Source organism: Neopsephotus bourkii, unplaced genomic scaffold (genome assembly GCF_033783945.1).
Source record: "Neopsephotus bourkii isolate Nb327-2 ecotype Australia unplaced genomic scaffold, CSIRO-AGI_Nbou_v1 NB_244, whole genome shotgun sequence".
NCBI lineage: Eukaryota > Metazoa > Chordata > Aves > Psittaciformes > Psittacidae > Neopsephotus > Neopsephotus bourkii.
In genome coordinates, this window is record NW_026900754.1 from 1403069 (window position 1) to 1427410 (window position 24342).

The 24342-nt window shown below is 42.1% G+C and overlaps 1 protein-coding gene across 7 annotated transcripts in view; it reads left to right on the forward strand.

The window, feature by feature from the left end:
- The first annotated feature begins 8163 nt into the window (after positions 1 to 8163).
- Positions 8164 to 24342, forward strand: part of MTHFD2L (methylenetetrahydrofolate dehydrogenase (NADP+ dependent) 2 like) — a 31505-nt gene continuing 15326 nt past the window's right edge. For 3 of the 7 annotated variants that reach the window (XR_009724271.1, XM_061345855.1, XM_061345856.1), the window contains exons 1-5: positions 8165 to 8369; positions 14363 to 14547; positions 15822 to 15944; positions 20189 to 20341; positions 21270 to 21377. Coding sequence is in view for 6 of the 7 variants with exons in the window: in XM_061345855.1 (XP_061201839.1) it covers positions 8233 to 8369; positions 14363 to 14547; positions 15822 to 15944; positions 20189 to 20341; positions 21270 to 21377 (706 nt within the window). In the remaining variant the exon portion in view is untranslated. Of the gene's footprint in view, positions 8370 to 9032; positions 9213 to 14362; positions 14548 to 15821; positions 15945 to 20188; positions 20342 to 21269; positions 21378 to 24342 lie in introns of those variants that run through there. The other 4 variants (XM_061345850.1, XM_061345851.1, XM_061345852.1 and 1 more) reach the window with 3 other exon arrangements.

The following is a 24342-nucleotide window of genomic DNA, read 5'->3' on the forward strand; positions in this document are numbered from 1 at the left end:
TTTTCCATGCTATCCTGCTGGTAGCATCTAATTGTTTTGCAGTTCCTTTTATTGCGTCCCTGGCATAAACTTTTGTTTATTATAATAAATACAATTTACCCAATTTATATTTATATTGATTGTAACCTACCAAAACACACACACACACACACACACACACACACACAAAGATTGAAACCCTGTTGCTACTTGGTTTCTAGCTTTGTGTTCAATCAGGAGCTCCTCGAAGGACTCCAATTGAATCAATATAGATTCTTTCATCAAAGGCTGTTCCTAAAATATTTCTCTTTACTCTATGCCCTGAGGAGTTCATTTCCCTCTCAAATTCCAGGGTAAATGGAATTGCCAATTGAACAATTGAGCAGGATCCCTTCCAGTTTGAAGGAACTGTAGATCATAGGATTTTTTTTTCCCACAGTCTGCTCTGGGAATTTTTATAGCTGAGTAGTTTCCTGCATTGTCCTCAGTCACATTTAGTAGATCTGCATGTGTTTTTAATTCTCCTAGATACCTGGTAGCATACACACCCTGTTGTGAGAGACAAGCTGTATTGGTTACCAGATGCTGTAGAGAAAGTAGGAGGCATCCTGATGTCCTTGTCCTGCAGAGCAGGGAATAAGAGTAAGACGGATTTACAGGTTTTGTTTCCCCAGTCAAATTTTACAGTGCAATTATGCACTATGAGACCCTGTCGGTCTAGAGTCCATCCTAATGGAAAAGGGATTACCTATGCTGTAGGTTGACCTGAAGCACATGCATAAGAATTGCTTCTATTTAAACTTTTCACTGTATATTTGACTCATTCTACCAAGGCATTTGTATTTCTATATCCTGTTTCTATTTCAAACAGCTACTTCAAATCTTTAATTTCAATTACATTTACTATCTCAGGATTATTTGGTGGAGTCCATGTCCCCACCGATGGAGGAACAGTAGTGTCCACAAGCTGGCTACATTCATTCTTCTTTGGCTCCTAAACCACCATTCTAGATAGAGCAATTAGATCCCCTCCTGTCACATCTGCCCCCAGGCCATGAACTTGGCTTATTTCCCCACCAGCACTTGCAATAGCAAGTGCTATGGGGCTACTCTCTGAATCTCCATAGACAGGTTCTATGTGACCTTTAAACTTCATAATTTTACTTTTTAGAGATTTTCTCTAAGCATTGGGTGAGATCCAGCCATTAAAGGCAGTTGTAAACCAAACATCATTCCACCCAGGACAAGGTGATTCCCAGTATGGTTGGAGATAATAATCCAGGCATAAATATTTACCTTTAACTGCTTAACTTTCTTTGCTCTTTTATATCTTCACACTCAAGTACTTGACAGGTGTCAGATTGGATAGTTTGTGAATTTTGTTCCTTAGTAATATTTATCCACACTTTTACCGGGTATCCTAGCATTCCTCTCATTTGGTAAAAATGGGCTTCCTGTACCAAATTTTTCCCTTGAAACAGTTCATTATTATTTTCCATATTTTCCCCAATACCTATGTTTTCACCACAGTAAATACAACAAATACAAAATAATCTTGTAAAGGTTCTCACAAAATTTCAGAAGTAGGCATGTATGCTTATTGTCTCCTTATCTTAATACATGTGGGGTTCTTAGTTGATTGTACATGCCACTGCCTGTCTTCAGATGAGAGTTCCACTGGTCCTTTGATCCTAGTGTAGTGTGTCCAACCTTTTTCGGCAGTCCTCACAGCAGTTTCAGTAGCAGTACTTGAAATGGACCCTCCCAGTCTGGTTGTAATTTTGAGTCCTTCCAGGTCTTGATCAGGACCCACTCTCCCGGTCGGATAGTATGAACTGTGAATTCCAGCGGTGGAGTTGGGGCATGCAGTCTTTTGTTTCTGAGAATAGACAAGGAAGATGACAACCCCTGCATATAGTTCTTAAGAAAAACATCCTTGGTTTCAAACTGCGGAACTGCATCAACTTCAGCCATGTAAGGCAGTCCAAATGACATTTCATAAGAGGATATCCCTAGGTCTTTTCTAGGCAAGGTTTGAATTCCCTCTTTTACCCAAACAACCGGGTCTATGTTTTCTTCATCCTGTTCTGTTAATAGAGCCATTGAAACCAAAATTTGATTAAATCTCTCCCTAGCAAATTGCTTCCTGCTTCAGGATTTATATTATTGCCCTTGAGGTTTTTTTTGCTATTTAATTCAAGGTAGTGTCTTCAAAAATGGGAACTGAAAAATCTCTCATTTTACTCCTGAAGTAGTTATCCTTTGCTTTAATAATTTCAGTGTGCCTGATCATGTGAGTATACGTGCACATGTGTGTGATTAAGTGTATGGCTCCATAGACACATGTATGTGTGTGATTATGTGTGCAAAGTTTGCTGTGCCTCCACAGAGCTGCTGGTCAGCAGCATTTTCGGAACTGTGGCTGGGATACAGCCATCTGATCAACTTGACTGCACAAATACAGACAGCAAGTTGTGCAGCAGGCTTTTCTACTGCAGGGCTGAACAATTTTCCTGAAATACTGGAAGTCATTGATAGGTTCCCCCCAGTCCCCCTTTCTTTTTCATGAGATCAGTGGGAGAATTTATTGTTTCTGGAAGTGAGGGATTCAGACTGCTGGTTCGGCCCGGCCGCAGCAGAAGGAGGCACCTTGTGAGCCTCATGCAGTCAGCCCTGCCAAAGCAGCTTGGATCTGACCTGGCATATGCACCCATCCTGTGCCAGCCCTGGACATCTCACCCTGGCACTCCTGTGCCAGTAGGGTGCTGTTAGTGGTGCAGAGCTAGCCTCTTTCCAGAGAGGCTGTGTCAACTGCCCTTGTCATCATCTCATGACTGTACACACACAGCAGTGATATGAGCATGGGCAGGCTTCTCTGAGCACAGTGTCACTGCACCCACCACGGCTGCAGATGCTGCACCTCCTCCTCATCAGGATTTTCAGGGGGTGGGTTATAAAGTATTTGGGGGAAATCATATGGAGGGGGTAAACTCTTTAGAGGATCCCATGTCTTAGGTTCCTCAATATTTCCCTCAATTTTCTTGTTTGTTGTTTTTACGAGGAACAAGTGAACTGCAGGGAGAGGTAGAATTTCTCCCTCCTGCTTCACTGTTGATCCCGATTCAAGTCTCACAGGAGACCTTTTACAATTCTCACACTCCCAGCATACCCAGCATGCAGCATAATCAGATTCTTCTTCTGAGAAAGAGTTCCTTAACACAGAATCATAGAATCATAGAATGGTTTGGGTTGGAGAGGACCTTATCATCTAGTTCCAATCCCACTGCCATGGGCAGAAGCACCACACACTAAACTGTGTCACCCAAGACTCCATCCAGCCTGGCCTTGAACACTGCCAGGAATGGGTAACCTGTTCCAATGCCTCACCACCCTCACAGTAAAATACTTCTTTTTTATATCTAACCTAAACTTCCCCTGTTTAACTTTGAATCTGTTACCCCTTGACATTTACTTAAAGATTTAAAACCTGATAAACTTATATTTCCTCATCCCTATACTTTGGCCAAAAAGTGGCCAGCGGCTGAATACTTTCCTTTCTCCATATAAAACAACAGTACTGTATCATGTTTTTCCTATCTTTTCCCTTTGTATATTTTTCAGCATCCTCCCTAAGAGACTTTCCGGAGGAATGTTATTCCCGGGATGATTCCTCTCATCCCCTCTCTTTTCCTTAGGCCTATAGGTTGTACAAAGATAGTATTCTTTTTAACCACAGAGTGTATCTTTCTTCCAGAGATGATACTGTCTTTAACCACAGAATGTGTCTTTCCTCCAAAAGATGATATTGTCTTTAAGCCCAGGGTGTGTCTTTCTAAGTTATGGTATCTCAAACCCTTTTTTTCCTTCCCTTAGTAACTTAACCCAGCCCCAATATTAAAAATCTTAATATTGCAAAGACTTGATATTGATCTTAAAGCTCTAATATTATAAAGCCCTAATATTACAAAGCCCCATCCCCAATTATGCAAAACCAACACTGTTTCTCTCACACACTCCACCCTGGCTCAGGGCAGCACTCCAAAATCCATGGGCTTGTACCCCATGGCTTTCCTGAGGGGGCAGAGAAGGGGTTCTGGTGCTTTGCCTGAGAGGGGAGAAGCAGCAGGATCGGTGCTGCCTTCTTTCCAGCAATGGTGGCAGTGCTGGAAGAGGGACAATGGGGTAATGAAGGGGATTTTCCCAACAGGAGAGAAGGAAAGCAGCTGGGTGGTGCTCACTCCTCTGCAGAAGTGAGAGCAAAGCAGCAGGCTTGGGCTGGGAATCGCTTCTGGCATAAAGCTGTGTGCTGCTGCCGCCATTGCCCTCCCCACCCAGGTGCTCATTTGCCACCCCCTTCATCAGCAACTGAGCATCCTCCTCCAGCTGCTGCACTTCCCATCTCCCCCAGCCCCACTTTGGGGCCACAGGCTCTCCCAGGCTGGGGCAGAGCCACCCTGCACCCCAGTGATGGGATGGGTCCCATGTCACCTATCTCTTGCTTTGGTCTGGCAGGAGGACACCTGGCCCTGGAGGTCATCCAGCATGGTGGTGATCCTCTCCTGGCCTACAAGAACATGGTCCAAGGGTACACAATGTCAGTGATGGGGGTCTTACCCTCAGGGCCAGGCTCTGAGGATGACAAGCCCCTGACCTGGGTGTCAAACTGCCTACCAGCCCCCCAGAGCTCCCACCTCCCTCCTGGAGGAGCAGGCACAGTTTCTCCAGATCAGTATGGTACAATTTCGTGGCTTGCAGCTGGACCACCTGCTTCTTCAGGATATCATAGATGTTGTAAAGAAGCTTGATCTTGATCGCCAGCAAATCCATGGAGCAGTTGGAGTTACTGTTGGAGGTTGAGAATCCTGAGGAGCTGTCCAGCTGTTGTATCTGGCACATAGCTCTGGGATCACTGTCAAAGGGCATCTTGAACTCCAGGCCTGTTGGCAGAGTACCTGCTGCCAAGACGCCTGCCTGGGCATGGTGTTTGTGAGCTGCACCCCTGGGGTGGTGGTTCAGGTTCCAGAGAATCCTGGCTGCATACCTGGGCTGGTGCCCTGGGTGTCAGGGTCTCCAGCCCCTTTCTGTGGGCTGGTGGCCCCAGTGACAGCGGCTCAAGTCGTTCTCCATGGGGTCTTGGCCTGGGTGACAGTGGCGTCAGACTTTCTCTGTGGGCTGGTGGCCTGAGTGCCAGGGGATCCCTGCTGTGTCTCTGGGTTGGCCATCTGGGTGCCAGGGCCATCACGCTGTGTCTCTGGTTCCTTGGGCCTCAGCACTGAACTTACCCCATGCAGTGTGTCCATGTCTCAAGTGGGGGGCTTGGTGGGGGCAGACTGGCCCTTGCTGCCCTCCAGGGAAGAGGAGGCAAATGGGAGCAGGTTTATGGGCAGAATTATAGCAGCAAGGGCAGAGCCAGGGCTCCCCTCTCTGTCCCCAGCTGCTCTGGGCTGAGGTCCTACACTGGCCTCTTGGGACACCCTTCCCACTCTTCCCTCACTGGGTGACACCTGGGACCACAGGGTTATGCAGGGTGATTCAGGGAGGGGGATGAAGACCCCAGGGACACTGGCAGCAGCTCACCAAGCCAAACACCTCCCAAATCTTCCAGATTTCCTCTTTCATGCTGCTGATCTCCTCAAGCAGATGCTGGGAGAAAGAAAGGTGGTGGGGGTTGTTCTGCCCATAGGGTACGCCACAAAGTGACCACACACTAGCTGTATAATATGCAGAATTTATTAAAAAAGCACACTAAAGCAAATAAGCGCACTAAAGCAAGCACACTAATGTGAATTAGGTAAATATCTCTCTCTTATTCACTTATATAGTGAATAAGTACAATAAAGGAAATCAGAGATATAGGTATATAAGTACCAAAGAAAGTTAGCAATGCATTAAATCATTACTGTATAGCGAGAACAGAGATTAAGAAGAAATACATCACTAATTACTACTGAATCATAATCCAGGCCCACACTTCCAGCTGGGAAGCTCTGTTGCAACCGATGTCAGGAGTCTCAGGTAATTGGGAAGATTCCTATGCAGTGCATCCATCCATAGATGAGGTTTCTCTCATGGCCACAAGAGGGTCCCACTTTTATACCCTTATTAAAACAACTGGCTTTATGCCAGATCTCTAATCGGTTACTCATGGGACCATACAGTTTCTCATGATCTCACTGTTGTCCACTCTGAGAGTGTTGGCCAGGCCCCCCAGTAAGGCCAAGTATGAAGGTCACAGAACAGCTGCACAGAGATGTTTTCCTGTATCTTTCTGACAGTCAGGATGAACATAAACATGTATACTCTGCTGAATACACTGTGGCAAACAACGTCCTTTGTTACGGTTCTCAGTCAGGAGAGGGAATCAACTCCCAGCTAGGTTCCCATCCATTACAGGAGTGAGCCCCAGGGGAAGGTCCCTGCAGACCAGGACCTTGGTCCCACCCCCTGCCCCAAGGGAGCTGGATCCAGCTGTGCCAGGAGCCCCAGCACAGCCTGCAGTAGGCTGTGCAGCAGGCTGTGCAGAGCTCTGAAGTTCATACGTCCAACCTCTGCTGTACTGATCCAGCAGCTGAGACAGGCTGAGTGGTGCCATCACTGCTGCTATGTCCAACAACAGGAGTCTGACCTGTGGGTAAGAGAGAAAGCGGGTAGCCAGCAGCCCGCCTCCTGCTCCACTGGGCATGTGGCAGCCCCTACCCCACTGCCCCTCCTGCCCAGCTGCTGGCCCTTCTGCCACCAAACAAATCTGTCTGTGCTGAGGGGTCCCACAGTTTGTTGAGGTGTGCATCAGTAACCCTGGGGACACTGTAAGGGACACATTCTGACCCAATGAAGTACACAGATCCACTCTGGATAGTTCCCCTTGAGTGTACGTCCTTTGGGTGAATCCATAGGAGGCCACGAAGATGCTGTGAGGGCTGGAGCACCTCTGCTATGGAGACAGGCTGAGAGAGATGAGCTTGTTCAGCCTGGAGAAGAGAAGGCTGTGGGGAGAACTCAGAGCAGCTTCCAGTGCCTGAAGGGGCTACAAGAAACCTGGAGAGGGGCTTTGGACAAGGGCCTGTAGGGACAGGAGAAGGGGGAATGGTTTTAAATTGACAGAGGGGAGATTGAGATGAGATGTTAGAAAGAAGCTCTTCCATGTGAGGGTGCTGAGGCGCTGGCACAGGTTGCCCAGAGAAGCTGTGGCTGCCCCATCCCTGGCAGCGTTCAAGGCCAGGCTGGACAGGGCTTAGAGCAACCTGGACTAGTGAAAGGTGTCTTTGCCCATGGCAGGGGGTTGGAGCTGGATGAGCTTTAAGGCCCCTTCCAACACAAACCACTCTGTGATTCTATTGTTTCTACTATTTATAAGAGATGACAAACTAAACAGGATGTTTTATGTAAGATACACAATACTGGAGGACAGTAAGATTGTAGGAGGAGAAGCCATTAAAAAACAGTATGCACATTTTCTGTGGAAGCACCTGAGCCACCTACTTTATGCAAACACATAAATGATGAAAAAAGCTACCCCATACCACATCAGAAACCACAGCCTCAGTCATCTATTGCATGTTTTCAAAGCTTTTGCAAGCTTCAGAAAGTTGCCAGCTGTAAGTAGGCTCACTACTGCAGGTAAGGTTGCCAGTATTATATTGGTATGCCTTGTATATGCTATCTCAGATCTCAATTTGTTCTCTTCTTCCCCTCTGCATAAAGGATTTTTCTCCACACTTTTCGTGACAAAAACTAACACAGAAAACTATGCAAAGCAGCAATACGCAAGTTGCAAGGAAGCCCAAGCAACTTTCCCTGGGACATGAGCGTACAGCTCAGAATTCCGAAGGCCATCGGCTCTTGCCTGTGCCACTGAAACTCGGCTTTGCCCTCATCGCATTTTGTCTGGATTTCATACGAATCGAATGACACAAATAAAGACCGCCTTTTTCATCACCATCTGCAGAAGCTCCTGGCGCAGCCCACCAAGCAGTGCAGGGTGGTATGGGCTGGGAGGTGGGTAGGGGCTGTGCCACCCTTCTCAGCACATAAACCCGCGGGTTACCAGTCCCCGTCCACACCACGGGTGGTGGCCAGTCCACAAACGGCACTCTTACCCTCCCCTTCGCCGGCAGAGCTCCCTCCTACCCCCACCGGCCCGTGCTTCCAGTCACAGGGACCAGCAACTCCGCCTTCCGCAACGCCCCCAGGTCTTGCCGTGGCTCCTCCTTTCGTCGCTTGGTTGCGGCGGCGCTCCCGTCCGTCGGGACCGACATGGCGGCGGCGACCGCCTTTACTTCTTCCTCCGCCTTGCGCCAGGGCTTGGCGCCGCTGAGGAGGTGGCGAGCGCTCTCCTGCCCGGCGCCCCTGGCCGCATACAGCACCAGCAGCTCCCCTTGCCGCGCCGCCAGGTACGCCGCACCGCTCGGGGCATCTTCTTCCTCACGCCTTCCTCTTTTCTTTCTTCCTTCCTTCCTTCCTTCTTTCTCCCGGTATGGCGGGGGCGCTCTGGGGAATGGCGGGCTGCGCGCGCCGCCGCCGTTTAACGGTCGCTCTGGGAGCTTGCGACGGGTGTCAAGCACCTTTGGGGAGGGAGTTTTGTCTCTTCCTGGCCGCTTCCGGGCCGAGTTGTGGTTTTTCCCGGGGAAACGGTGCTCTGCGGGGTCAGTGCAAGAGGGAGGAGGTACTTGGAGCGACGGAGGGAAGGAGGAAGGGAGGGTTGCGGCACCGGCGTCGTGGATCCAGCGGCAGGTTAAACGGTGCCCTGTCATGGAGGAAAGCTTGCGATGTGGTCTTCTGCCTCCTCCTTGACGGGAATCTGGCTGTTAAACATGTGTTCGTTCCTCATAGAAAACTATTTCTGGACAGTGGGTCCCTACTTCTGTTCTTTGCTCCTTGTAACTGGTTTATTTTTGGTGGGTTTTTTTGTTGTTGTTGTTGTTGTTGGTTGTGTTTTGTTGTGGGTTGTGTTTTTTTCCCCCAGTTCTGTGAAACGTAGATGTACCTGTAATGATTTTACAAAGGTTTTCATGTCATACATACAATACTGAGAACGTCCCATTGTGATGCCCCCATGATGTTGGGCTTTTAGTGTGTAAGATGGTCTAAAACAGCAGCTGAGGTCTTTGTTTCTATAATATCTTGTAAGTCGCTGGATGCACGGATGAGAAAGGTTCAGTACCAGAATTGTTCTGTTATAAACACAGGGTTCAAAATAAGATCATCCATATGCAGGAGGTTGCTGGAATTGAAAGGTGAGCTGAATTCAGGCATATGTAGTCTGTCAGGTGTGTAAATGTATGCTGCCCTGATAAACTCTCAGGATCTTAAGTAATTACGTAAGGAGAAATGCTTAAAGCTTTAATAGTTGTTGAGTAAATCCAGAGACTTGATAAATGTGGTTATGAATAGATGGTGACCTTGTAGCGGACAGTGGGTTCTTGATAATGTTATATGAAAAGTTGAATTAGTGCAGCTGTTCTCTTACTTTGGGAAGGTAATTTCTGGAGTCAAGAAGGGTGGAGAATAATATTGAAAGGAGAAAGAGAAACGTTTTGGAACGGCAAATAACAACGCATTACCACCTCGTTTGTTTCCTTTTTGGTATTGGTATCTAAACCCCAGAATGGTTTCTGCTTTTTAGCCACTGGTATTTAAACAAGTTTGAGTAGCTTGGTAGGCAGTAGGGGGAAGCCTGTGTCTGGAGTTATTTTCAAGAAATGGATGATGCCCTTGGTAGTTTGTTTGTTCTCCTAGAATTATTTTTTTCCCCCATCTTAAACGTTAGCAGAGGAAAGAAGCTGTTTCAGAACAACTTCCTTATGCTGTTAGGATAATATTTAAAATCCACAGTGTTCTACCATCCATGTGTCTACAAAGTTTAAACAACTGTCTGTGACTAAATATGGTATCTACTGACTGTTAGGTAATTTCTCCATGTGTTGAATTGTTAAGCATTTCTCATGTTTGAGTGTGCTGATAAACAACTATGCATCATAGTAAGATAACAAAACTTTAATCAGATGTTGGTTTACTCCAGTTAAGTAGTTTATTCTAGTAGAGACAAAGTGCACGTATTGTTTTAGACTGTCTCAGAAAGCATGGTGTTTCTTTATTTCTCACTGTTGTTCTAGGTATAGACTTGCTTGTCCCCTAGAATATGATACAGAAAAAACTCAACTGATCAGACTGACAGGACTGTGAAAACCAATCCAATTTGAACACAAAGCCAGAATGCTTTATTATTGGGTTTACTAATGACTTGGAACTACTTTCATCATGACAAGCTAATTCAACATTTATTAAACATCTGTTTAATCTGTTAAATTTGTTTGTGCATGAATATACATTAAAGTTTCAAGCATATGTATTTCCAGAGAGTGTCAAAATGTTTTAGTTGTGGATGTTCAGAGGTAGTCAGGCAAAGAAAAAGATTATTGCTGAAGGATGTCAAGCTGTTATTTTCTAAATACCTGATGAAACATTTTGCTAATCTACTAGGGCTTTTTTCTTTTTCTTTTTTTTTTTTTTTTTTCTTATTCCCAGGGAGGTTTTTCAGTGGAGCTAAACCCACACTTCTGTTATACAACAGGCTATGCATGTTTCCATGGTATGCTGAGTTTGTACCCTTGTCTTAAAAATCAGGATGAAATTGTGAATCCACTGGAATGATCAAGAGAGATAATGAATACTGCTGTATTCCTAGAAAATAGTGGTAAAATACCATCACACATTTTGCTTATTTTATCTGTCAAGCAAAGTTCAAGCAGCAAAAGTCAAAATAGTCAAGTGTAAGAGTCAAGTAAATAACTATGGTGATTACATTTAATTTATTAAAATCTTTCAGGAAGAACAGTGTGTCTTGCTGTAGTGATGATAATATGAGATAAATTCTCAAGACTGAAATAGTTATTTGTAGGAGTATTATTTTTTTCAGAATATCCTTAACTTGAAACATTTCTGATTTTGGGCAAGTTTTTGTCCTGAGGCTTTTGCTAAAGCTTGTAGAACTCGCTGTTGTCTTCAGAAAGATGCAGATGTTGAGGATCCCATTGTAGCACTTTCTGTATAGGGTGTAATATGTATGTTCTGTCCAAGCTTAGAATGTGTGTGTGTGGCAGTGTGCTTTTGGCTCTGTTTTCTGTTTGTTTGCTTTGGTTTTGGTCCTTGGATGACTGAGAAGGTTGAACATGACCGGGTGAGAACAGTTTTAAGTGAGGGCAGATCTTGGAAACTTAACGAGTCTGTGTCTAGATTTTTAAGGAAGAGGTATGCACTTAAAGATTATTTGCTTAAAGATTAGGACGACTTCTCCTTTGGCAACACATTTAGAGTAAAAGCAGAATATAAATGCAAAACACGTTCATGTGAATTTAGAATATCTTGTGTAACCCAAATATTGTGAAGTCCTTGTATTCTTAAATATGTTTGGCATTTCTACACAGGCAAGCATTAGTTAGTTATTTGGCATAATGAGTACATGGAAAGAAGTGTCTGATGCCAAAGGCATGTATAGGTAAAACATAAATGAAGATGAGAGACATCTATGAAAATGAGTACATACAGAGCAAGTGATACAGGAAAAGAATAAAACCGCATCTGTTGGCTTAATTATTTTATATATATATGTATTTAAGTTAAACACTATAGAAACTTATGTTTGGGAAGGAGCTATGGCTGGTGTAAAACTGAAGGAAACAAGGTGTTCATGGCTTCTGTATGCTAAGTATGTTTGCAGTACTTCGCTTTCCTCACAGTGGGGGAAATTGTTATCAGCAAATGTGTTAATTTCTCTTTCTCTCTCTTTTTTTTTTTTTTTTTTTTACATGAATTCTAGCTACTTTGGGTTGTTTTTTCTTATTTTGGTTTGTTTGTTTTTTTAGTTTAAGTTATCATGGGGCCTTCTTGGTGTCATTATAGAACTCACCTGGAGTCTGTGCTACACTGTATCAGTTAAAAGTAGCAGTCATGTTAAATTAATTTATTCAGTTCAAAGCAGGGATTCAGTCTGTGTATGCATGCATACACCTAAAGCTCTTCCTCTCAAGGGAAGTGAAGGATGTTTGCAGCAGGGAAACCCTCTTCTGTTCAGCCTTACTTTGTAGTAATGAGTTGATGGTCTCTGGTTAGTAGCTGATGAGCCAGGAAGGTGTGGTTTTCTTACAGTGCCTCACAGCTCTGCTCAATAGGAGTCAACTTGTCCATTAGTAACTCCAACTTTGCTTCAGTGTGGTAGTTCTGCTTCTGTGGAGTTTGTGTTATTATAACAATTGTGTTATTGTGTTTTTACAGATAGTGTAGTATTTACTTGTTACTCTATCAGATGATTGTACCAAGAAACATGTATGTATCATGTTTGGATTCTTGATGTTTCCATGAAGAGAGGTTCAGTTAGTGAAGGAGACAGCATAGGTGCAAGCTCGAATTGTTGTGGTATATGTCCTGTAGACATGTACAAGGTGAGGAGTAGCTATGCTTGCTTACAGTGGGCAGGCAGGCAGGCAGGAAGGTGGAGAAGACCTTGGCGACCAGGAGAACAACCAAGGTAAGATAAAGCTGACACTTGGAAGATCTGAACAAAATAGTACTTAAGGAAGTCCTGTTCAGTCAAGATGTACTTGATCTTTAAGCTGTTACCTGGTGAGGGCAGCATGGGAAGTTGATAAAAGACATTAAGAGCTTTAATAAAGGGTATCTCTTAATATTATTGTCTCCAAAGCGTCATTCAGGGGTGGGGGTGTAGTTTGTAAGATTGAGTAGGGTATTCAACTTCCCTTCTATTCTGGGGTGCCTTTGGAGCACTGTTAAGCTTTACTTCTCTTGTGGTTTAAGCCCAGCCGGCAACTCTGAACCATGCAGCTGCTTGCTCACTCCCCACCTTCTTTCCCACCCCTGTTCCCATAGGGATGTGGTGGAGAATCGAAAGAATGTAACTCCCACAGGTTGAGATAAGAACAGTCCAGAAACTAAGGTATAACACAAACCACTACTGCTACCCCCAGTAATAATAGTGATAAGGGAAATAAGAAGAGGAGAGAATACAGTTGCTCACCACCTGCCAACAGATACCCAGCCCTACCCAAGCAGCGATCTGGGCCTTCCAGGTAACTCCCCCCATTTTATATACTGGCGGCATGGCATGCTGTGGTATGGAATACATCTTTGGCTAGTTTGGGTCAGGTGGCCTGTCTCTGCTTCCTCCCAGTTTCCCCTCCTCCCTGGCAGAGCTGAGGATGAGAAAGTCCTTGGTCAGAGTAAACATTACTGAGCACCAACTAAAAACATCAGTGTTATCAGTGTTGTTCCCAGGCTGAAAGTCAAAAACACAGCACTGCACCAGCTACTAAGAAGGAGAAAAATGACTGCTACTGCTGAACCCAGGACAACCTCAGATGCCATTGGAAGTAAATTTTATTTTAAAATACATTTTGGGGTTGTCATGTTACTGCTTATAAGTTGTTGATTTATTTAAAGGGATTAAGCAGTAGTGGAAGTTAGCGAGATACTACTATTTCCAATCCAGAGAAAATTACTTGTGGGCATCTTGCTCTTCCCTATGTAGCAGAGTCCTCTGAGAACCATTCCTAATAACACAAAATGTAGGCTGGATTTCTCCATCTATCAGTCAGATAGGCTGAGTTTGGATGACTTCTTTCTGTAAGGCAATAGAAAGTCTGTGATTTTGGGTGGTCTTGTGGTTGCCAGGTCATCTGTGGGCTCATTGTTGCTGCTGCTGTTCCCCCTCTACCTTTCTCCTTCCACACCTTGTGCATTTAGCTTCTTTGGTCATGAAAATTTACTAGGAATGATTGAAACAGCAGAAAATTCTGAAAGAAGTTAGCTGCATCTTACTCCTTTTGGCTGCTTGAAGTTGTGGGTTTTGGATCTTGCAGAATTCAACATTTTAAAGCAGATCAGTGGTACAATTTCTTGCTCTTGCCATCTCTTCCCGCTTTCTCCCCTCTAAGTACCACCACCACCAAGCAGTAAAGATAGTTTTTAAAGGCTACTCTACCTGCTACAAAATAAATGAACGTTTTAGCAGCTGGAAGTTATACATGCTGGAGGTTTCTTGTTTGCTGTGGGTTGGTGAGATGTGTGAGGGAGTCCACATCCTTGGCTGGGGTGATGATCACACCATGATAGAGGGAGAGAGGGGGACTACGTAGTACCAGGCCAGGTTAAAGGCACGATACTTTCAGTCTTCCTCTGCTTTTCTGCATGGCTAGGGCAATGGTTGTGGGCCTTTCACCTAAGGACATTTACCTGCTGTAGTGCTGCTGGTTGAGGGGCCAAGAGTGGTTACAGGAATATAACCGCATATTTGATATGGTAGATTACACACTTAAGTGTCTTGTTTATGAAATCTTAGAGCTAAATGTTGTGTATGTTTTCATCTTTCTAGTGATGAAGCAACCATTATCTCAGGGACAAAGCTCGCTCAACAAGTTTTGAAAGAAGTTCAAAGGGATGTAGAATTGTGGATATCCTTTGGAAACAAGAGACCTCATCTCACTGTCATATTAGTAGGTGACAATCCAGCCAGTCATATCTATGTCAGAAACAAGATAAAAGCAGCTACAGCAGTAGGTATGTTTTATGTGATATAAATGATCCTTCTAAGCATAAGATGCTTAAGTAAGAAAAAGTGGGGGGAGGAGCACTCTTTGTATCTCAGTTTAATTTTGTGCTGTTTTTCTCCTCTTCTTCCCTGATGAACTTGAAGAAAAAGGTGTTAAAGTAATTTTGATGGCACATGAATGGTAGCATAAATTCAGTTCTGTATGTAAGAACATTAGGGAGCAGTTTGCACCTTCACTGCTGGAAACTGGAAACTGAAGGAGAACACTGGGTTGGGTTTTTTTTTTTTTGATAGTTCAGTGCATTAACTGGTCTTGAGGGGATTGGTGAATGAAGATAAATAGAGAGGAATTATGTCAGGTTTTAGTTCTTTCTTCATGACAGTTTTTTGCGGTTTTTTTTCTTATTGTGAAATACTGGCTTAAGATCTAGCAGTACCTGTTAGATTCTTTTTTTATATGTGCATTTTTCAGCCTAACTTCACTGTGGTAGTAGTCCATCCTACCCTAGAATTGTTGGGAACTGTGATTAAATAGATACTGAGAAAAGCCTTTTTCTTCTCAATGTCAGTAATTTCTTCATAATATCAATCTTCATGTGCATCTGCTGTATCTCATTGAATTTCTGTCCCATGGAATGCTCTAAGTTCACAGCTGAGCCAGGCAAACCAATACAAAAGCAAGGCTGTGCAGCTCTGATTAAGAAGGGCAACATTTCAGCCATAAGGAAAGCAAACAGTGAAGTGACTGATTAACACCTCATCTTCAGATGGAAGTGAAATAGCCTAAATGGACTATTGGGGAGTTGTTGGCTATATGGGAGTGTTGCTCTCAGTGAAATGGCAATCTTTTGAAGTAAGTTGAAAAACTTGCTTTTCTGATACTGAGTTTTGTGGTAGAAAAGCTGTCAGATAACATGTCAGTAATGCTAGTGATAGCTTTATCTGTTCAGTTGTAGTTATAGTTCTCAAAAGCATGTTTGTGGAAAAGTTAGATGCTTCATTTTCCAAATACTTTGAAGCTATTGTTTAGTTATGGAGCTGCTGAGTCCAGCTGTAGGGTGTTGTTGGTCATTTATTTCTGTATGTTTTGTTGTAAGATGGTACTTGGCATCCAGAAATACAGCATTAAAGACCAGAAAATGAAAACAGACTTTCTAGTAAGTCTTCTGTCTTTATTTAAGACAGTTGTTAAGTATCACACACATTTTCAAACAAAATAAGTAAGCTGTTTGTAGATAAATTTCCTGGTACTAACATGTCTTCTGCTTTTGTTTTATATCAGGCATTTCTAGTGAGATCATACTGAGGCCTAAAGACATTTCGCAGGAAGAACTCTTAGATATGACTGTAAAACTCAACAAGAATCCAAGAGTTAGTGGTTTGTTAGTTCAGTTACCTCTCCCAGGTAGGTGACATCTTTTGCCCCACTCCTTCTATACAGTCAATGTGAAATGAAAAAGTGTGACAGTTTTGAGTTACAAGAGTATCTTGGTGACAGAAAAAACTCTTGAAAAAGGACATGCCTAATGATTAGTTGGGATGTTTTTGTTGTATACTAACCTGCACTTAATTTTAGACGGAAAAGCTAATTAATTCATGAGAATCACTTCGTATTTTCAACCTTGCCTTTTTTTTAGGTTCAGTTAAATGCTGTGTCAAGGAATTTCCCTCCACAGACACACTTTACCCAGCTTAGTTGTATATATGTATTTATATTATTTTTTTTATCATGTTTCACTGTTCAGTTCTGAACTCCAAGACCTTTGCTGTATTTTCCTCCCCTATATCAAGCGAAGTTGTACTGTCTTGCAGTGATTCCAGGTCTTGCCTTAGATATTTGATCATGCTTTCTATGCTATTCCTAATGTTCCAGATAAGCTTTGTGCTAAGGTCCTAAAAGCCTCTACTATCCTCTTCATTTCACTTCTCCTAATTTGTAATAAAATCTCTCTAAAATATCACTTGCCGATAGCTGTCAAAATGGGATTTTGGCAATGATAAAACTTTTCATCTAAATCTGCGTAAGTCAAACTGGTAAAACCATTGCATGCTTCCTGATGAAGAGGAACCCAAATAAGTGGAGTCATGGTGATAAATTGACTGGCATGTTTCCAAGTGTTGTCTTTGATTGTACGTTTATACTGTGTTCTGTGAGAGGCAGGAGCTGTCTTTTTTGGCATGCATACACACGATACAGTAGCTGGGGCTCCAGGGGCTGCTGTTTTTAAGTATCTCTTATAATAATGAAGCTGACGCTTTGTTTTGAGGTGAGCTTTTCATTTCCACTCTTACTCCTAGTACTGGTCTTCACCTTCAGGCAATTCTTGCTGCTTTTATTTCCTTATTGCTGCAGAAATGGGGTCAGGTGCTGAGTGTTGTAGAGAAAGAGATGCTTGCTTTGTATTTGTAATAAACACCAGCATTTGTGATTAGGAAGTTTGGCGTTTCCTATTACGTGAAAGGGAACTGAAGTCGGCCGCTTGTTGGGTTTGGCCACAAGGTGGGAGTATAACACAGATAAAGAGACCTTGCAATCTTTGCTGCCGAGAGAAGAACTCTGGGAGCCAATGGAATGTGGTCGGTTTACTTGGAACAAACATCTTTCCCATTAAGAATAGATTAGGGGAAATAGGTAATGGAAGAATTTTCATTTCAGTAGCAAGAATTCATGCCAAAGATGGAGCATTGCCGGCCTGCAGATGGAAATCCTTCTGTCTGAAGGACAGAGAAAGAAATGGACTCATCCAATCTTCTCTTAAACTGCCTGCCCTTGTTATGTGGTTCAGAAACAGGTCTTGAAACTTTGAAACTTTAGACCTGTGTAACACTGAAAAGAAAAAAAAGCACCAAAACACAAACTCTGAGGATAATTCTAGTTGTGTAATTCAAATGTCTGATGCTAGTCCATTGTTTAAGCCCTGAAGTAAGTGGTTGAGTATCCCTTGCAAGAACATTATGTCTGTCCTGGTAACTACATAAAGACTAGTTAACCTTCCTCAAACCTATGAAACTTGCTAGTTTAGGGCTTGGCTGTTACCTGCCTTAGTAAAAATCTTAGAGTAATTTAATCAATAGCAGGACTTCTTCAGCATTGTCTTTAGAGGAAACTTAAATATTCAAGTTATCATGTATAGCAAATGTTCAGGAAGTTCTTTCCAGAATAGATGTCGGTTATAGCTCTTATCATTAGATTTTTTTATTATTTTTTTTTTCACTCCCAAAGGAGCTCCGTAAGCCAAAGGGCAGAAAGCTAACTTAGCTCATTTTCCAAAATTCTTCTAATTTGCATTGTAATGGAAGGAGACAAAGCCTTCAAGTTGTGATAACTTGATCAGTAGAGGCTGCTTATTCCAGAATTGAGGTGGTTGTGTGGGGTTTGGGGTTTTTGCAGTAAACCACACACAGGTGTAGCTTTTGATCAACATGGGGATAAAAATGGAAGCAGAAGAAAGCTTTGTTCTCTTCCACTGTTGTGAGCTGGAGCAACTTGACTTTTGAGGATTGTTATCTTTGCCTGAGGAGAACTTCCTTACTGTGCACCTTCAGAGTGTGTTACTTCTGATGTGGTAATGGTTTTGTGGAGAGTTTCCTGTATCTTTTTTAGCTGCCTGGAAGATGGCTATGGAATGCTAGATATTTATTTGAGATTGAAGATGGAAAACTCAATTTTTTTAGTTGTAAGAGGCAAGTATGAGGCAGGGGACCTTATGTCCATCTGCTGTGCAGGACTGCCAGCTGAAGCGTGACTGATTTGGTGGAACTGGCTGGTAAAGTCGTAGCCGTGTCACAGTAGAGCTGCTCAAAATTATTTCTAGGGAGCTTGTTGCTCCTGCTGAGCAGCTTTCTCCTTCCTTTGATCCACATGGTAAGTTTTCAGATCCTTTTTGTGCTAGGTTTTTATTTTCATCAGCTTCCCATTCCAGAGCCAGTCTTTATTCTTTGAATGTCAACAGTAGAGACACATGTTGTTTGTTGTGTAAGAGTTTCTCTGTGTGCATGTCAGAGGATCTGGGCAAGAGATACCTGGTGTAGTCTTGTAAGTTTGGTTAAAAGGGAAAGGGTGAGTGCAGAGAGGAACTTGGCATGCAGAATAGCTCAGAATTACAGCAAAAGAGTTTGACTGTCAGTTGAGAGGAGGCTAAGCATGTTCTGTGAGACTGACAGCAACATCCTTCAGAAATAGTCTTGTTCCTCTGGGAATAAATGAGGCTACCTGCAGTCAGGTGGGAACAAATCAGGAAAATAAATTTCTTGAGGCAAATAAAATGTACTCATTGAGTAACATAGCAACTGTCTATATGGTTGGTATTGAATTGGTTTCCTTGTTTGTGGATGGCTTGCTCCAGGTGGTGGCGTAGAAGTGTCTGTGATGAGGAGGGAAAGATGCCCATATCCTCTCTTCTCCCTGCAAAGCATGATTTCTTTCTCTTACACATGAATGTATCTGTGATCTGTCTGTATCTGGGAAGCTGAAGACAACAGTCAGGAGGTATTTGTAAGAGCAGTGAAGTTTCAGTTTGATGAACAACTGACTTCCCTGAGGTTAACAAATTTTCTGTTGCAAAATTTCTATTTATTTACTTATTTCCCAAGTTGACATAAAAACAAGATTATGGTTGCCCTCAGTGTGAATGAGGCTAGTCTGACCTGTAGGACTCTTTCATCCATGTACTTAGCATCTCAATTTCCACAGATCCTTCTTATTAGGAATCAGAAGGAATCTTCCTTCCACCGGAAAATGGCGAATAGAACTGTATATCTTAACAGTCTGGTTTAAATCTAGGGTTTGCTTTCTGGGTCATTTATGAGTATGGTTTATAGAGCTGCTCCTCTGGAGTGTCTTTATGTATGTATGGGGTTTGTAACTTTGCAGAAGTAGGGCTTGGTAACGCTTTTTTTTTTTTTCTTTTTTTTCTTTGTCAGTTTGTGTGTTTATGCAATGTAAACTTTAAGCATCTGCAGACCTATTCCATATCAATAGCACATGATAAATGCACATGAAAAACGTTCATTGCAACTACATGAGTAGTAAATTATGTGCAGGTATAGTCATTTAAGCTAACTGTAGTGTTTTGGACTCATCGGTATCAAAGAACTTTGTTTTCTAACAGCTATCTGAAAAAGTAGAATACATTTTGGTTTTGCTGATTAGAAGAGTACTAAAACCATTTATATTTTTGGGAAAGGGGAAATGAAAGGCAGATCCGCAGAGTTATTTCAGCTTAGGTTATCTTTGGTGAACTTAGAGACGGGTAAGACACAGTAACTTTTCTCTTTAGATTATTTCTTTTGAGCCACTTGATAAATAACACTTTCAGAATGCAGGAGCGACTCTGAAGTGTCTTACTTGAACATGTGTTTTCATAGTTACGAAGTCATCATTCTCAGTTGAGTATCAGCCTCTTGTATTTTGACTGAATCTGTTGTACTAGCAATGTCAAACTGAAGCATTTAATTTTCAGTAGATGACTTGAAAAGGTGAATTTGTAACTGCTGCCTTTAGAGGGGGGAGTATAGTGTATTCATAATGAATAGTAATAATAATTACCTAGCTAGAAACAACTCGTGTTTCTCTGTGTAATGATTCAGATATTATTGGCATCACCTGACAAGTGAAAGAATTGTAATGTGAAAAATCGTGTTTCCTAGATCACATCGAGGAGAGAGCTGTTTGTAATGCTATTGCTCCTGAAAAGGATGTGGATGGATTTCACATTATGAACATTGGACGCCTGTGTCTTGACCAGCCTTCTATAATACCTGCCACTGCTGCTGCCATTTGGGAGATCATCAAACGGACAGGTAAGGAACTGAATGGTATTGAAACTTTTTTTATCTTGAAAGGATTGAGTCAGGTGTGAGTTACAAGGTGCAGTTAGTCTAAAGATACTGGGCTAATGGAAGAACGAAAATTTAGAGCATTAATCTAAATAATAAGGAGGTGCCAAATAGATGAGATTTTTTTGCCAGTAGCATAACTATTACTTATGTATAGGCAGCAGTCTGCCTAGAATACTTGGTGAAACACTTCAAATTACTTTCTGTATTCTATAATCATAGAATCAACCAGGTTGGAAAAGACCTTTAAGAACATTAAATCCAACCATTGCCCCAGCACTGCCAAGTCTCCCACTGAGCCATGTCGCTGAAGACCTCAAACTTTCCATGCTGATCTGATGGACCAACCTGTCCCATCCTCTGTCAGCACCCATGTAACATCCCTTCAGATGCCTTTTTAACCTCCCTCAGCCTCAAAAGAGCCATCAAGATGTTGTAAGGAACTTTCTGTGCTATTGCTGATGTCCTGATTTGAATGCATAAGTTCTTCTTAGGGGAAGGGAAAGAAACAAGAACAAAAGTGGGAGCATTTAATTCAGTATTAGAAAGGGAAAAATATGCCTGTTGATTTAATAGTTATTTCATAAGTATAATATACATGTTCTCATTGGTGGATGTAAGAGTTTCCATTGCCCTTTGTGGTCAGAGAAGAGAAATGAGGTCTCTCCAAAGGTGATTCAGATAACCTGATAGAGTTGCCACTCTGTTTCTCTAAGGTGAAAGTTGAAAGTTGTTTTGTGGATTCATCCCTCAAATTCAGCCTCGGAGATTTTCAAGTCATGTAGTTGTCAGGAGTCGACAAGAGCACATAACGTTATCTTGGCGATTGAGAATGAAGGGTTTAGGTATATCAAAATAGCAGAATATAATTTAATTTTTTTTTTCCTATAAGGAATACAGACATTTGGGAAAAATGTTGTCGTAGCTGGAAGATCTAAGAATGTTGGAATGCCTATTTCAATGCTTTTACATACTGATGGAGAGCACGAAAGGCCTGGAGGTAAATCCATGAGTGTTGTTTTAATGCTTCCATTCATGAAATTAAGCTGACCAGAGGATTTGGACAAAAACTGGAAGCTTTTGTATCTTGTGTAATACTTACAACTACAGCAAGAAAGCAAATTTGCTAATTTATTATATATTTCCTGACATTTTCTCAGAAGAGCAGTTTCTGGACTCGACTTTTTCTGGTATTACGTCATAGTTTTGTACTCCATGGGAAACAGCTACTGTTTAAACATGGTTAGTGCTGAACGTTGAGGGTAATACCTGGCAGCTTGGCCTTATTGAGCTACAGAGGTTCATGTGATGTTTATACACAGTAATACAGCTGCATGCCTTATCCTTGGGTTTAGTAATATTAATTTCAAGGTTATCATATGCGAGTTGTCACACGCACGTATATACACACGTACATAGATGGATATGACACAATTCCTGTATTGTGCTATGTTAGTTAGGTGGTGATTATGAAAATACCAAATGACCAACACTTTTCTGTGTGAGCTCTATGATACTACGCGTTGACTAGGGGGATTTTTCTGTAGTGCACTTTATATCCCTCTGGAAATTGGGGTTGTAAGGGAAATATTTTTAAGTAATTCTAATTGGAGAAGCATGCATGTGCCACTATAATTGTGCTGCAGAAAGAAAAACAAATAGAATTTAAATAGAAGACTGTTCTCTTGCAATTTCATTTTGATGTTAGAAACTGCCATGGTGGTGTGCACAAATGAGGTAAAAATGAATGCTTAATCCTAGCCATGTTTAATAGGAGTGCAGTGAAATCTGTTATTAATATAATAAAACACAAAAAGCTTCTTACTAATCATAGAGCTGGCTTTTCCATTCAGGCTCTGTGGGAAAGTTGCTGTTTGAAACTTCTCTTAGTGTTTGAATTGTAATTACCGTCAGTGCATACTTCTGGTCTCATCCCCATTCCCATGAAAATGAGTAGCATTTTTGCCATTTGGTGCTAATATTGCCTTGTGTATATTACTGGCAGTGTGGGTTGGTGTTTGAAGGAAGCTTTATACAATATTATGTTATGTTAGTTATGTTGCCAACTACTTGCATGTTTCTCATCTGGAGATGGGGAGCCTTAATGACCCGTGATTCCTTAGCAGTTTGTTACAAAATCCATAGTAGTTGCATGGGTGGTTTTTAGCTGTAACTAAATACTGGTTTATAGCTTTCAGCTTTTGAGGTAGTTGGATCTGTGGCTCAGTTTTACTCGTATCCTGGTTTGTAGTTCTTGTTTGACTGCCTACTAGTAGTACAATTTGGTTTGAAGGGCTAGTCCATGAATTAACTTTGTTGTCAAGTATTCTGTGCAGGGACAGGAAAACATTTGGATATTCCCTTACTGGCACTGGAAGCTAAGTGTAACTTACTGAAGTTATCTTTGCTTATTCTGAAGACATGAATTTATTTTTAGGGTAGGTTTGGTTTGTTGTGTGTTTGTTGTTTTCTTTTTTTTTTTCCAACTTGCCAAGTAGTAGTACACAGCATAAATCAGCTCTCATTGAGAAAACAAAGGATTTTTTATTCTTTGTTCACAGTAAATTAGCATTAATTACGTATTTGTGGTGTGCCTGGTGATAAACTTTTGTGGTTGGCGTACACTAGTATAGTCTTCACTCCTGATTCACAGATTGGGCTGTCCTTGAAAATCTGGTTAGTGTTCTGCACTTATCTTCTTTGCTATTTTGCTTTATTATTATATTGTTTATTTTCTTTCTTTTTTATGTTTTAGTTGTGATTTTTTTTTTACAGATTATGAACAAAACTGAGAAGCTAGGTCTGTCTTCCATCAGTGATTTGTTGTATGTAGAAACCATCCTGCAGATGGCGTTATCTGGTTAGATGAGAAAGCAGTCTGAACTTTACAAAGCAAACGGTGTTTGGTGGAGGCAGGTCAAGGGGCTTTCTCTATAAGCTGGTGACTTCACTCAGCAGTATCATGCAGAATCTTAATGGCTAAATGTATTTGTCTTCTTACAGTGGAAATAGCTGTGTGAAGTAGTTGTTTATTTTCTGTTTTGGCATGAGCACAAATAAATGGATAACCTACCCTTTCTGAGGTGTCTGTAAGCTTCTGGACTGCTATTCTGAAGGTAGGGGCTTCCGCCCTTGGTGTTTTATTTTTTTTTTTTTGGGGTTTTTTTTTTATTTTGTTTTTTTTGGGGTTTTTTTTGTGTGTGTTTTGTTGTGTTGTTTTTTTTTTTTTTTTTTTAATCTTCTTTCCTTTTTGTTAATGAGAGCAGTTACTTGGTTTCAGGAGCTACCTACCTACACATTCCTCACTAAAATTTTGATGAGGAGAATACCATTGATTTTGTTTCTCAAAGATGTGACTGTTTGTAACTTCAGATTTTATCCATTAGTTTTTCTCAGCCTTCCTGCTGGGTACAGGCTAAGAGGTCAAAAGAATCCCATTATGTGTATATTTTTTAGAGGTAACAATTGGTGATTTTGTGTTTATGCACATCTGTACTTTTCTGTTCTCATGATTTGAAAATGCCTTTATCGGCTTCTCTTCAATGGTATAGTCTTTTCAGGTATGCATTACAGAGACTGGAGGAGAAGAGGGATCAAAGATGAGGGGGAAGAGCAGAAAAGTCAGAGTGCAGACAGGCTGAAGATGAGATGCTTGAAGAGGAGAGTTAATGAGATAAGAGGCGCAGATTAAATCAGTCGGACACATTCCAGAGGAAGCAGATGTGGTGGCAACACCTGAGATAGTGAAAACTTTTAGCTTAATGGTTCCTCATGTGCCTTAGTAGTCAATGATAAGTGGAAGGTGGAGAAGAGGGGATGTAATACCTGAACACTGAGCAGTACAAATAGACAGGGAGAGTGTTGGGAGGAGTCTGTTGATAGCTGTTATCTTTGCTGTTTTCTTGGGCATCCCTGAGGGGATCACCAGTGGTGGCTGTTGGAGGCAGTAAGTCTTCAGGCCCTGT